We start from the raw sequence: 13395 nt of genomic DNA, 5'->3' as shown, positions 1-13395 counted from the left end.
CCCTAGAGGTGCCCGACCAGTAAGCGAGCGAGGAAGAGGCGGGAGCCGGTGTCCCGGCATCTTCTAGTAGGTTCCAGAAGGCGGCGCGTGCGGCTGGGAACGCGGAGCGGACGGATTCGATTCAACGGGGTTCCGGGCCGGACCATGGAGCAGGTGAAGGGGGAGGGGCGGGCTGAGGGCCCGCGACCGCTCGGGGACCGGGACTGAGGCTAGGCCGCCGGGCGGAGACGGGAGCGGCCGGGGCCGAGCCGCGGAGGGAGGCGAGGGCGTGAGGGCCGCGGCCGGAGGGCGGGCCGGCCGGCGGGAGGCCGTGGGGGAGCGCCTGTGGCCCTCGGCTCGGCGAGGATGGCCGGAGGGAAGGCCTCGTGAGGCCTCCCGGGAGGTGGTCGGGTGCAGCCTGAGGCTGGCCGCAGGTGGGTGAAGGGCAGGAGGCAGCGCCGGAGAGGTCGCGGGGCCTGGGCGATCGGCGACTCGGAAGCGAGAAGCCCCCCAGCCAGCCAGCCAGCCAGGACGGGGCTTCGGGACCGCTCGGGCAGCAGCCGGGGCGGGACGGGATCCCGTCAGGGATGAGGGGAGAAAATGCTGCTTGGAGGTACTCAGGTCGGGGTGGGAGTCTTGGCCGAGCCGCGGGGCCGGCCTGCTTGAGCGGGTGTCCCAGAAGTCCTTGGAGCGAATTACAAATGTAGACCATGCCCGGCCCCCCTTGTGTGCCCGTGCTTTGGAGGGCGCTGAGCCCCGGCGCTGGAGACAAGCCAGTTTGTGATGACACAGGGAGGCGTTAGCAGCTCCGTACAGGGACAGTTGGGGTACGAGAGAACCATGGCAGCAAGAGGTTAAGCGGAGGGTGGGGGGCTCCGCTGGAGGTCACGTCCACGGAGCACCTCCCAAGGAAGCTGTCGTTGGGCTGTCGTGATTCAATGTGGAAAAATACCAGCGAGATAGGGCCACCTGGGTTTGGGGGGGTTGCTGGCCCTGTGGGGTGGAGCCTTTTGTTCTTGGGGCTCTTGGGACTGAGTTCAGAACGGGGGGTGGGGAACGTGTGTCAGTGCAGGTGGGCGGCCTCCACCCGTTGGCTAAGTTGAAGAAAGAGATAGTTCAACTTCAGTGCCCAGGTAGTGATGGGTCTATGATGAAGTACTACCTTGTGGTGAGGGGTACAACCCGCAGAAGTGTGTGACCCCAATTTATTCTTCTTTCCTTTGAATCCCACATGATAGACGTTTGGTGAGAGGAGCTGGTGTGGCCCTGTTGGCCAGGACCCTTTCCTGAAAATAGCTCGGGACTTCAGGACCCTTGCCCGTTGATTTCAACTATGAAATCCACATTGCTGCTTGTCCTTTGGGTTTTCAGATTGGTTTCTTTTTGTTTGGAAGGCAGGTTACACAGAAAGATCTTCCATCCGCTGGTTCACTCCCCACACAGCTGCAGTGGCCAGAGCTGAGCCTGGCTGCTACTGCCACTCTCCCGTGTGGGCACGGGGTCCTGTCTTGCACTGTTCTCCCAGACACATTGGCAGGGAGCTGGACCCACCTGGAACACCGGCCCCATTGGCCGAAGTTTAACCTTAGGGGCCCAGTGGGATGGCTTAACTGACTAATCTTCCACTTCCAAGTGTCAGTATCCCATATGGGCCCTTCTTTGTGTCCCTGCTGCTCCGTTTCCCATCCAGCTCCCTGCCTGTGGCCTGGGAAAGCAGTAGAGGACGGCCCAAGGGACCCCGCACTTGCATTGGAGACTCAGAAGGAGCTCTTGGCTTTAGATCGGCTCAGTTCTGGCCATTGCAGCTGCTTGGGCAGTGAACCAGTGGATGGAAAATCTTTGTCCTTCTTTGTAAATCTGCTCCAGAAGACCCTTGGGTTGGTGAATTGGTGCACTTGCCATTGTGTTTAAAACAGGAACCTTTTGAATCTCAGGATACACTTTGCGCTTTTTGTTTTTGTTTTATTTTAAGTACGTTTTTTGAAAGGCAGAATTACGTAGAGAGGGAGAGACAGGGAGAGATCTTCCATCTGCTGGTTCACCCCAAGGGGCTGGCCCTCCGTGGGCTGTGTGGGTGGCAGACACCCAGGCACTGCTCTCCCAGGAGCCTTACAGGGAGCCGGCTGGGAAGTAGAGCGTGAGCAACTGGAACTTGTGCCCGTGGGATGCTGGAGTTGCTTTTTGGGTTTGCTTTTCTGTTTTTAGGGCTTATTTGAGTAACTGAGTTAAAGAGGCAGAGGCAGATGCTACACTTGCTGGTAATTCCTGGCCACAGCATTCCACTTGGAGCAGCAGGAACTGGAGCTGGCAGTGCTGGAATTGCGGGTGACAGCTGAGCCTGTGGCATCCCAGTGCACACAGCCTGGCTGCCCAGCCTGTGCCCTGCCCCCCTGCAGGCCACGGGGTCCAGGGGAGTGCTAGCCAGGACCGTCCTTAGCCGCACTGGTAGCAGTTAGGTTTTCATCCCCTCTCTGTTCTTGCCGTCTTCTGTGGGAGCCACAGACACAGAGACTGTAGTAATTGTGGGATGGGCCCACCATGGGGATGTGTTTGCCCTTTCTTTATCTATTTTAGTATTTGTCTCTTGAGGCTGGCATGGTGGTCAGCAGGCTGATGCACTGCCTGTGGTGGTGGCATGCGCTGTGAGCACGGGCTCATGTCTCCGCTGCTCTGTCTGGAGCAGCAGCACCCATCAGGGAGACCTGGAAGAAATTCCTGCTCTGGACCTGGTGGCCACTTGGGGAGTGAACCAGCAGATGGAGGACCTTCTCTATCTCTTCCCTCTCTGTAAAAATCTGCTTTTCAAAGTATTCTTTAAGATCTGTTCAAAGGGGAGATTTACTTTTTATTATTATTACAAAGTCAGATATACGGGGAGGAGAAGAGAGAGAGAGGAAGATCTTCCGTCCCAAGTGAGCGCAATGGCCGGTGCTGCGCCAATCCGAAGCCAGGAGCCAGGAGCTTCCTCCAGGTCTCCCACACGGGTACAGGATCCCAGGGCTCTGGGCCATCCTCAACTGCTTTCCCAGGCCACAAGCAGGGAGCTGGATGGGAAGTGGAGCTGCCGGGATTAGAACCGGGGCCCATATGGGATCCCAGTGCGTTCAAGCGGAGGACTTTAGCCGCTAGGCCACACTTCCGGGCCCTAAATTAGAGATATTTTACATCTGCTGCTTCACTCCCCAAATGGCTACAGTGGCCAGGGCTGGGTGGGTCTGAATCCAATCAGTAACTATCCAGTCTCCTACGGGGGTACAGGGCCCCAGAGCTTTGGGCCATCCTTACTGCTTTCCCAGGCCACAAGCAGGGAGCTGGATGGGAAGTGGAGCAGCTGGGACCATCCACGTGGGGTGCTGGCACACAGGCAGAGGCTTAGCTGGCTCTGCCACCACGCCTACCCCAAGTGTTTGCATTTTAAAGAGAGCTTTTAGAGTAGGGTGGGAGGGTGGGGGGTGGGGCCCTCCTTCCAGCTGGCAGGCAGCCTGTGGAGATGGGAATCAAGGCCAGGCCACACACCCTGTCCTCCATCCCATGTACGCTGGGGGCCAGCTTTGCTCGGGCAGGAAAAGCGCACTGCGGGTGGCCACCTCTTACCACCATGGCTTCTGTGCTGCGTGTGCCCGCTTCCCTCAGGGTTTCTGCCACGTGAATTGAGTTTGCCATGGAGGGAGTTGGGGGGCTGTCAGAGAGAGGTCCCTTAGCCCCCGGGGAGAGCAGATGGGGCAGACAGCTGGACTGTCCTCCCCACAGGCCACTCTGCGGGCTCCCGGAGTGGGGTGGTGGGGGAGGGGCTGAATGTGTTGCCTCCGCTTCTTGCAGGTGAACGAGCTGAAAGAGAAGGGCAACAAGGCCCTGAGCGCAGGCAACATCGACGATGCCTTACAGTGCTACTCGGAAGCCATCAAGCTAGACCCTCAGAACCACGTGCTCTACAGCAACCGGTCTGCGGCCTACGCCAAGAAGGGCGACTACCAGAAGGCTTACGAGGACGGCTGCAGGACTGTCGAGCTCAAGCCTGATTGGGGCAAGGTAAGGGGCCGCTTGGCGCAGCCTGAGCCTGCCCTCCTGGCTGGCTGCTTGCCCGCCCTGTCCATTGTCACAGTCCCATGTGCCACTCCCTGTTGGAGGAGCCACTTGGGAATGCTGCCGGCCGGTCGGCTAGTCCTGGCAATGCGGGCTGCCTTCTTGGTCCCAGGAAGAGGAGGTGCTGGGCTGGCCGGGGTATGGGCCACACTCACAGTGTCAGCCTTGACAACGGCCTCTGTGTGGCTGGGCCAGTTACAAAAACCCACTGGTTTCACCAAGTGCGGAGTCGGTGGGAGTAGTGTGCGCCCAGGATTGATGATTCATTTCTGTTGTTGTTGGCTCAAGGGCTATTCCCGCAAAGCGGCTGCGCTCGAGTTCTTAAACCGGTTTGAAGAAGCGAAGCGGACCTATGAGGAAGGCCTGAAGCATGAGGCACACAACCCGCAACTCAAGGAGGGCCTGCAAAACATGGAGGCCCGCCTGGCAGGTGCGCACCCGGGGCTTGGCTGGGTGGATTTCGCTGCTGCTGTTATTGTGGGATTAGTTTGAGAATTTCATTCCTCAAAAACGGCAGCCTGCACTTCCCTGTGTCCCAGCAGAGAGGAAGTTCATGAATCCGTTTAACATGCCCAACCTCTACCAGAAGTTGGAGAACGACCCCAGGACCAGGCCGCTGCTCAACGACCCCAGCTACCGGGAGCTGATCGAGCAGCTACGGCACAAGCCAGCCGACCTGGGCACGTGAGTAGGAGTGCGGGGCCAGTGTGGTTTCTGCAGAGCAGTAGGGCTTTGTTTACATTGGCAGAAGGGTCATGATCGTGGCCTAGCCAATGAGTGCTGCCTGTGCCCCTGGCGCTGCGCACGGGGCCTGTGTGTAGCGTCATGGCTGCATTTATGCTCCACTTTGTGCTAATGGCCTGGGCAAGCTGCAGCAGATGGGCCAAAGTGTAGGGAGTGGTTGACGCCTGACTTCAGCGTGGCTGTTGCAGTCGTCCCAAGGGGAGCAGCCAGAGGTAAGATCTCCCGGCCCTCTCCCTCTAAGCTCTGTAACTTAGATTCTGTTTCAGAGAGAGATCATTTTTATTTATTTTTTTATTTTATTTTTTTTTTTAAATATTCATTTATTCATTAATTACATTGCATTACATGACACAATTTCATAGGTACTGGGATTCCCCCCCCTTCACCCCAAACCCTTCCCCCATCATGAATTCCTTCACCTTGATGCATAACCACAGATCAAGTTCCGTTGAGATTTCCTAATTAAAAGTTTACACTATACAGAGTCCAGCATCCCACTTGTCCAGTTCAAGTTCAACCGCCTCTGAGATCATTTTTATTTTTACTTATTTACTTTTTTAAAGATTTTTTTTGTTGTTGTTGCAAAGTCAGATATACAGAGAGGAGGAGAGGAGGAGAGCTGGGGAGGAGGATCCTCCATCCTATGATTCACTCCCCAGATGACCGCAACGGGCCGGTGCTGTGCCAATCCAAAGCAGGGAACCTCTTCCGGGTCTCCCACGTGGGTGCAGTGTCCCAAATGCTTTGGGCCATCCTCAACTGGTTTCCCAGGCCACAAGCAGGGAGCTGGATGGGAAGCAGGGCTGCTGGGATTAGAACCAGCAACCATATGGGATCCCGGGGCGTTCAAGGTGAGGACTTCAAGCGCTAGGCCACGCTGCCGGACCCGAGAGATCATTTTTAAAGGCGAAGTGATGAGAGAGAAATTTTCCATCTGCTTGTTCACCCCCCAAATGCCCACAACAACTAGGGCTGGGCCACCACATGAGCTGAGCTGCTGCCTACCTGCCTGCCAGGGTACATTAGCAGGAAGTTGGATTGCAAGCAGAATAACCAGGACATGAGCCAGCATCTGATACAGGTTACAATTTGGATTTTAAAGCATCGAGTATTTCCATTGTAATTCCTAGGTGGTGCAGAGAAGTCCTCTATTCTCTCCCCCCACCCCATTTAATTTTCTGATTTGAAAGTTTAAAAAAAGCTGCAGAAGAGATGGATATTTAGGCATGGGTTCACTCTGCAAATGACAAGAACACCCAGGGCTGGGCCTGGCGCTCCAGCCAAGTCCCCCATGTGGACAGCAGGGGCCCTGTCGCTTAGGGCAGCCTCCGCTGCCTTCCCAGGGGCTGCAGCAGGTGAGGCAGCTGGAGTGCAAACCAGCATTCCACATCATCGGCACTAGCTTGGCACGTGGGGCGGGCTAAGGCCTTGAGCAAGGCATGGGCGATTTAACATCTGTTGATTGGGGGCCTGGTGTTGCATAGAAAGTACCTGCAATGCCACCTTGTGGGCACTGGTTCAAGTCCCAGCTGCTCCACTTGCATTGCAACTTCCTGCTACTGACCTGGAAAGGCAGTGGAGGAGCGGCCTTGTGCATGGCACTGCATCCCTGGGAGAGCTGGGCGGAGCTCGTGGCTTTGCTACCACCTGGGAGTGAACCAGGGAACGGAAGGTCTCCGTCTTTCTGTAGCTCTACCTTTCAAATCAACATGTCTTTTTTTAAAAAATCAGGAGGGGTGGTGGATAATTTTTCTATTTTGTGATCGTTGTTAGGAAACTGCAAGACCCTCGGATCATGACCACCCTCAGTGTCCTGCTTGGTGTGGATCTGGGCAGCATGGATGAGGAAGAGGAGGCGGCCGCCACACCCCCTCCGCCCCCGCCCCCCAAGAAGGAGCCCAAGCCAGAGCCCATGGAGGAAGACCTCCCGGAGAACAAGAAGCAGGTCTGATTGCCCTCTGCGCTGCCATGTGTGAATAGACAGACTGGCCACAAAGTTTGGGAAGTGGAACTAAAAGATAACTTTATCTTTGGAAAGGAAAATTTGAAGTTTTACATCGTTTCATGATATATTTTTTTTAAGATTTATTTATTTTTGTTAGGCAGAGAGACCGGAAGATCTGTCCATGGTTCACTCCCCAAGTGGCTGGAGCAGCCAGAGCTGAGCCAGTCCAAAGTCAGGAGCCTTTTCTGGGTCTCCCACATGGTGGAGACCCAAAGCAGGGCCCCAAAACTTGGACCATCCTCCACTGCTTTCCCAGGCCACAAGCAGGGAGCAGCTGGGACACAAACTGGTGCCCATATCAGATCCCAGTGCCTGTAGCCTGGGGATTAGCTTTTTGAGCCACTGTGCCAGCCCTAATACAGGATTCATTTATTTTACTTGGAAGACAATTTTTTAAAATACAGTAATTACTAGGGACTTTTTAAAATACGTATTAATTTTTTATTGGAAAGTCAGATATAGAGAGGAGGAGAGACAGACAGGTCTTCTGTCTGCTGATTCACTCCCAAAGTGGCTGCAACAGCTGCAGCGGAGCCAGTCCGAGGCCAGAAGCCAGGAGCTTCTTCCAGATCTCCCACGTGGGTTCAGGGTCCCAAGGCACTGGGCTATCCTCGTCTGCTTTCCCAGGCCACAAGCAGGGAGCTGGATGGGAAGCAGGGCTGCTGGGATTAGAACTGGCTCCCATATGGGATCCTGGTGCATGCAAGGCAAGAAGTTTAGCTGCTAGGCTACTGTGCCGGGCCCAGAGAGATCTATACTGGTTTACTCCCCAAATGACTGCAGTAACCAAAGCTAGGCTGGTCTGAAGCTGGGAGCCAAGAGCTGCTTACAGGTCTCCCACATGGATGCAGCACCCATATGGGATACTGGTTGCAGAGACCAAGTTAGCTTGCTATGCCACCGTCCTGGTCCCGAATGCATTTTGTTTAAGTATTTGAAAGGTAGAGTTTGAAAGAGATAAGAGGTGCTCTATCTTCCAGTTTACTCCCCAAATGGCTGCAACAGCTGGGCATAGCCAGGCCTAAGCCCTTACACCATGTCCTGCTGTTTTCTCAGTAACCTTAGCAGGGAGCTGGGCTGAAAGTGGAGCAGCCGAAACTAAAACTAGTGCGTGTATGGGACGCCAGTGTTGCAGGAGGTGGCGTAATGCCTGCACCACTAGGCCTCTCCCACCAGCTTTCTGAGGCCCCGTCTTACCACCTGGGTCCCAGGCCTGCAGCGACACGTGCGGCCCTCCTGGAGTTTTCCCTGGCTGCTGTGACACTGCCCACGGGCATGCTGGTCAGAGCCCGCCAGCCATGGCCCTCTCCGTGTGCTCCTTGAGGAGGGAGCCTCGCTTGGCCGTGGCTCTGCCTGCTTGGCTGCGGCCTGCAGCTGAACGAGGTCCGCTGCCCAGCACTGCCTCCAGGACACAGGCCTGCACTGACAGCAGTTTTGTTTCCCTTCTTGTACATAAGAATAGCAGATTGTTGCCAGAATTAGCCCTTTTCAGTGGGTTGTGTTGGTTGTTGGGGTGTCTCGGCGCTGCAAGAGGCCTGGCAGTGTGGGCGGCGCTGAGCTGTGCGGAAGGCAGCCGCTGCCACAGCCCTGCGCCAGCTCTCGGTCTCCCTGCAGGCTACACCCTGGGATGGCCTGTGACAGGAGGCCTGCAGCCTCGCAGTGACGGGCTGCTGGGCCACTCTCGGAGTCAGGTCCAGCCTGAGGGGCTTTGCTCTCCTCCAAGGAAGCCCCTGCCTGGCTGACACAGAGCCAGGAGACAAGATGGGGAATGGGGGGTTTGGAGGAAGTGAACCCTTTTTTTTCCTGTTTCTTTTGTTATAAAGACAAAGTAACAGGGAGAGACGGAGATCTTCCGTCTTCTGTTCACTCCCACAAATGGCCAAAGTGGCTGGTGCTGACCCAGGCTGAGGCCAAGGCTTGGGACTCCATCCAGGTCTCCCACATGGGCGACAGGGGCCCAAGGAAGGACTTGGGCAATCTTCTGTGACTTTCCCAATGAAAGTGTATTAAGCAGGGAGCTAGATGGGAAGTTCAGCAGCCTGGATTGAAGTTGGGATTCCCACTTGGGATGCTGGCATGGCACAGTGGCTTACCAGCGGCATGGCAGTTCAGTGCCAGTCAGCTGGCTGCGGAAACCCTAGAGCGTGGGGAACTTGCTGGGACAGACGGTGAAGTCCCAGCAGCCTGCTCTGCTTGTCCCAGATACGCTCAACACTCATTCCTCCCAACCTTGTCCAGGCCCTCAAGGAAAAGGAGTTGGGCAATGACGCCTACAAGAAGAAAGACTTTGATACGGCCTTGAAGCACTACGACAAAGCCAAGGAACTGGACCCCACCAACATGACTTACATCACCAACCAAGCTGGTAAGACGTGGAGCCAGGCAGGAGCTCAGACCCTCTGAGGGCAGCTCGGGGCCAGGCGGGAGCTCAGACCCCCCCAGGGTGGCGCGGGGCCGGGTGGGAGTTCGGACCCTCCGCGGACGGCATGGGTGCTGAGTGCTGCTCTTGCGTCCTGGCAGCGGTGTACTTTGAGAAGGGCGACTACAACAAGTGCCGGGAGCTGTGCGAGAAGGCCATCGACGTGGGCCGCGAGAACCGGGAAGACTACCGACAGATCGCCAAGTATGCCGGCTCCCGGGCTGCCCTGGGGAGCAGGGCGGAGGGAGGGTGGCTAACTGCAAGGCTGGGCACAGGAGCCAAGACAAGGTGTGGGAAGGGCAACGTGCCCACACTGTGGGGCGGCCCTGGTTCTTCCCGCAACACGCCCTTCCCTCTGGTCCCATCAGAGCTTACGCTCGAATCGGCAATTCCTACTTCAAGGAGGAGAAGCACAAGGACGCCATTCACTTCTACAACAAGTCCCTCGCCGAGCACCGCACGCCGGACGTGCTCAAGAAGTGCCAGCAGGTGGGTGGGCCGGGCAGCTCGGGGACCAAGGGTGTCGTTAAACGTGTTGTGGGCCATTGCTTAGCATTGTTTTAAAGATTTAGTTATGTTTTGAAAAGAAAGGTTTTTACAGAGAGCAAATCTTTCATCTGATGGTTCACTACCCAAATGGCTTCAAAGGCCAAAGCTGAACCAATCTGAAGCCAAAAACCAGAAGTTTCTTCCCACTTGTGCAGGGGCCCACAGTCTTGAGCCAGCCTCTACTGCTTTTCCAGGCCATAAGCAGGGATTGGGGTTTTAAGTGGAGCAACTGGGATGCTATAGAGCACCTCAGCCGCAGGTGGAGGCTGAGGTTACTGTGCCACACGTCGGCCCCAGTGCTTGGCATTCTTAAAGTGGCGTGTACCATGTCCTGTGGGTGACTTTGCCCGCAGAAAATGTCAGGAAGCCGATTGGTGGTGTTTCCATCTCTGCTTGTGTATGTTAGCACCAGCCGTTCTATTTCACTTCTATGGGGACCTTGATCCCCCAGCTTTTGTTCATTTATTCGGAAGACACAGATAGGGTTCCCCTTGGCTGTTTCAATTCCTGGAGCCTGGCTCCTGGCTGGCCTGCCATACCAAGTCACCTGCCCCTGAAAACGCGTCCCGATTAGATCTGAAATCGTGCCAGCCTGCTCAGAGCCTGGTGACTGCTATCTTGGCTGCGATGTCTGACCCTTCCGAGGGTCTGTCTCCTCAGGCAGAGAAGATCCTGAAGGAGCAGGAACGGCTGGCCTACATTAACCCCGACCTTGCCTTGGAGGAGAAGAACAAAGGCAATGAGTGTTTCCAGAAAGGTACTCCCGAGCCGCGCTGGCCGCTGGGACCCCCCCAGCGGGAGGGGGTGGGGTGCCTGGCCCGGGACCGTGGCAGGACCGTGGCTGGCCTCTTCCTCCTCCAGGGGACTACCCCCAGGCCATGAAGCATTACACGGAAGCCATCAAACGGAACCCCCGCGATGCCAAGTTGTACAGCAATCGAGCTGCCTGCTACACCAAGCTCCTGGAGTTTCAGCTGGCACTCAAGGTGAGCCGCTCGGCGGGCTGGTGGACTCTCCCAGCTAACATCCCTTGCCATGGGTTGATGTCTCCATGGTCACCTATACACACTGTGTTTGCGTGCCCTGCTCAAAGCCCCAGGTCCTGCTGTAGTGCGTGCTGGGCACTGAGGTGTGTAGGACTGGCTGTTGTGAACAGGCCTACTGTAAGCTGTGTGCACGAAGCTGTTCACGTCCCTGGTTTTGGTTCTGTGGGGTCTGCACGTAACGTCAGGGTTGCCAGGTGGTGTGGTGCATGGGGGCTGGGTGATGTTCTCCAGCACCCACCCTGGCCTTGCTCTTGGCTCCCTGGCTGCTCTGGTGGACACCTGGACAGGTCTGTGGGCAGGTAACAATGCCTTGTCTGCCTGGAACCATCTGGACCTGGGTTCTTGTTTATGTCTTGAAGACGATTTATGTAATTGAAAAGCAGAGGAAAGACGGCGACAGCTCTGCCATCCACTAATTTACTCCCCAAGTGACTGTGACAGCCAGGGCTGGGCATCACGTCAGTTTCCCATGTGGCTGGCATGGCCTAGCTGCATTGGACGCAAAGTAGACAGTATTTGAACAACAAATTGTCCCTCCGATGTGGGTGCAAGGAAGTGGTCCACAGGCCTAGATCCCCCCATTCATGTGTGTGCTGTCCTGTCGGTGACCCCATTGGGCTGCAGAGCCACCAGTGCACTTGGTAACCTCCAACAAGGTCACAGTGCAGCCATGTCCAGACTTCCTGCTTGCCCGACCACGCATCTCCTGTGGAGGCCTGCACAGGTCGCATTGTCCTGCTTTCTGCAGTTCCTCACAGTTGAGGCTCCCACCTGCTGGTGTGTTTGGTAGCCTCAGCCTTTGGAGGGCCCCGTGGCTGTGCTCTGCACTGCGTGGCCCACTGGGAGTTCCTGGGCTGTGCAGGGCCAGCTCCGTCAGCTTGACGCCTTCTCTGCTGCTCTTCCAGGACTGCGAGGAATGCATCCAGCTGGAGCCGACCTTCAGTGAGTGCCTCCCTGGGCTCTGCTGTCCCTGGGCTCTGGGCAGGCCCTGCAGTGGGTGGGAGCTGCGGCCCGACCGCTGTCTCACTCCCGCTGTTGTCTGCAGTCAAGGGCTACACACGGAAAGCAGCTGCGCTAGAGGCCATGAAGGACTACACGAAGGCCATGGACGTCTACCAGAAGGCATTGGACCTGGACTCGAGCTGTAAGGTGGGGTCACCATGGCCTCTCGCCTTGGCTTTCCTATAGAGCTTGCGGGCATCACAGGTCTTCCTGGCCCGCAGTGGGTTGTCGTTACTTCTGGTCCCAGACTCTGGGAAGGCTGCCTATGTGCAATCCGTCAGCCCGGCTCTGCTTCCCTGCTGCTCCATTCCCCTGGACTTGGTGGAGCAGTGACCTGGTCAGTCCTGACTGCCCATCCATCTCTGGCCTGCAGGAGGCAGCAGACGGCTACCAGCGCTGCATGATGGCCCAGTATAATCGCCACGATAGCCCCGAGGACGTGAAACGCCGGGCCATGGCTGACCCCGAGGTGCAGCAGATCATGAGTGACCCAGCCATGCGGCTCATCCTGGAGCAGATGCAGAAGGACCCCCAGGCCCTCAGCGAGTGAGTGTCGTGCAAGGAGTGGCTGGGCAGGAATGCAGGAGCAATTCAGTGGGGCTCAGTCTGGGGGAGCAGTAGTTACTCTCTTCAGAAGTTGGGGCGCAGCAGGTGAAGGTGCCTCGTGGCAAGGCTGGCATCTCATTTGAGAGTACGGTTCTACCCTGAGGTCATCCCGATTCCGACCAGCTCCCAGTGCTGCTCGGACAGCAAGCGTGGGTCCCTGCCAGCCACATGGGAGGCCTGGGTGCAGCACTGAGCGTCCAGTTCATCCCTGGCTGTTACAGCCAATGGCGGGTGGGAGGGATCAAGTTAACAGCGGAGAAATGTTAGTGATGGGCGGGGCGCCGTGCTGATGGCCTAGCTCCAGGGTTCTCTCTGGCTTCAGGCTGTGCACGCACCCACGGGAGGCTGGATGAGACAGTAGGCTCACTTCTGACCCCTGCCCTGCCCTCAGACACTTGAAGAATCCCGTCATTGCACAGAAGATCCAGAAGCTGATGGACGTGGGGCTCATCGCCATCCGGTGATGACGTCGGCGTCCCCCCTTCCGTTGTCGCCCTCCTGTGGAAACAGCTGGGACCGTGGCAGGCAACAGGGCGGAGAGGACGGGGGCAGAGAGCAGCTCATCCATGTTTGGGCCCACGCGGAAGAGACTCACCACGCGTGTTGCCCACCAGCCGCCGCCTCTGGCCCACCCAGCACACGCATGGTCTCAACATCACCGTCCCCGAGTTCGTGTCTCCTTCCCCTGGCCCCAGTTGCTGTCTCAGCTGCTCTCCCATAGTTGGTTATTTTTTATTTGGGGCAGTGGGCATGTATGGGGAGGGGAGGGTATTCTTCCCAGCCTTGGGTCCCAGCTGTCTTCACCTTGTTAACTCCACCAGCCCTTCTCCAATAAAACAAGCTAGCTGGGCGTGGTTCTATGGTGTGGTTTCAGGGCTTCTTTCCAAAGACTGGCCTGTGGGAGTGGCATCCTGGATGCGGGAGATGCACAGCCTCCTGTTTCCTGTGGTTTTTCTCTGGCC

The 13395-nt window shown here is 56.9% G+C and overlaps 1 protein-coding gene across 1 annotated transcript; it reads left to right on the top strand.

Annotated features, from left to right (window-relative positions):
- Window positions 1-6: 6 nt before the first annotated feature.
- On the top strand, window positions 7-13283 carry STIP1 (stress induced phosphoprotein 1). Its single transcript, XM_004596732.4, has 14 exons — window positions 7-153; window positions 3799-4008; window positions 4351-4492; window positions 4605-4746; window positions 6580-6751; window positions 9050-9176; window positions 9332-9434; window positions 9599-9719; window positions 10440-10536; window positions 10641-10765; window positions 11731-11767; window positions 11871-11974; window positions 12201-12373; window positions 12825-13283. Exons 1-14 carry the CDS (start codon window positions 145-147, stop codon window positions 12895-12897), a joined length of 1635 nt encoding a protein of 544 aa, XP_004596789.2. The 5' UTR covers window positions 7-144; the 3' UTR covers window positions 12898-13283.
- Window positions 13284-13395: the final 112 nt, after the last annotated feature.

This window comes from Ochotona princeps, chromosome 4 (assembly GCF_030435755.1).
Source record: "Ochotona princeps isolate mOchPri1 chromosome 4, mOchPri1.hap1, whole genome shotgun sequence".
Classification (NCBI taxonomy): Eukaryota; Metazoa; Chordata; class Mammalia; order Lagomorpha; family Ochotonidae; genus Ochotona; species Ochotona princeps.
Note: the sequence above shows the minus strand (reverse complement) of the source record. Positions and strands in the feature narration are given on the sequence as shown.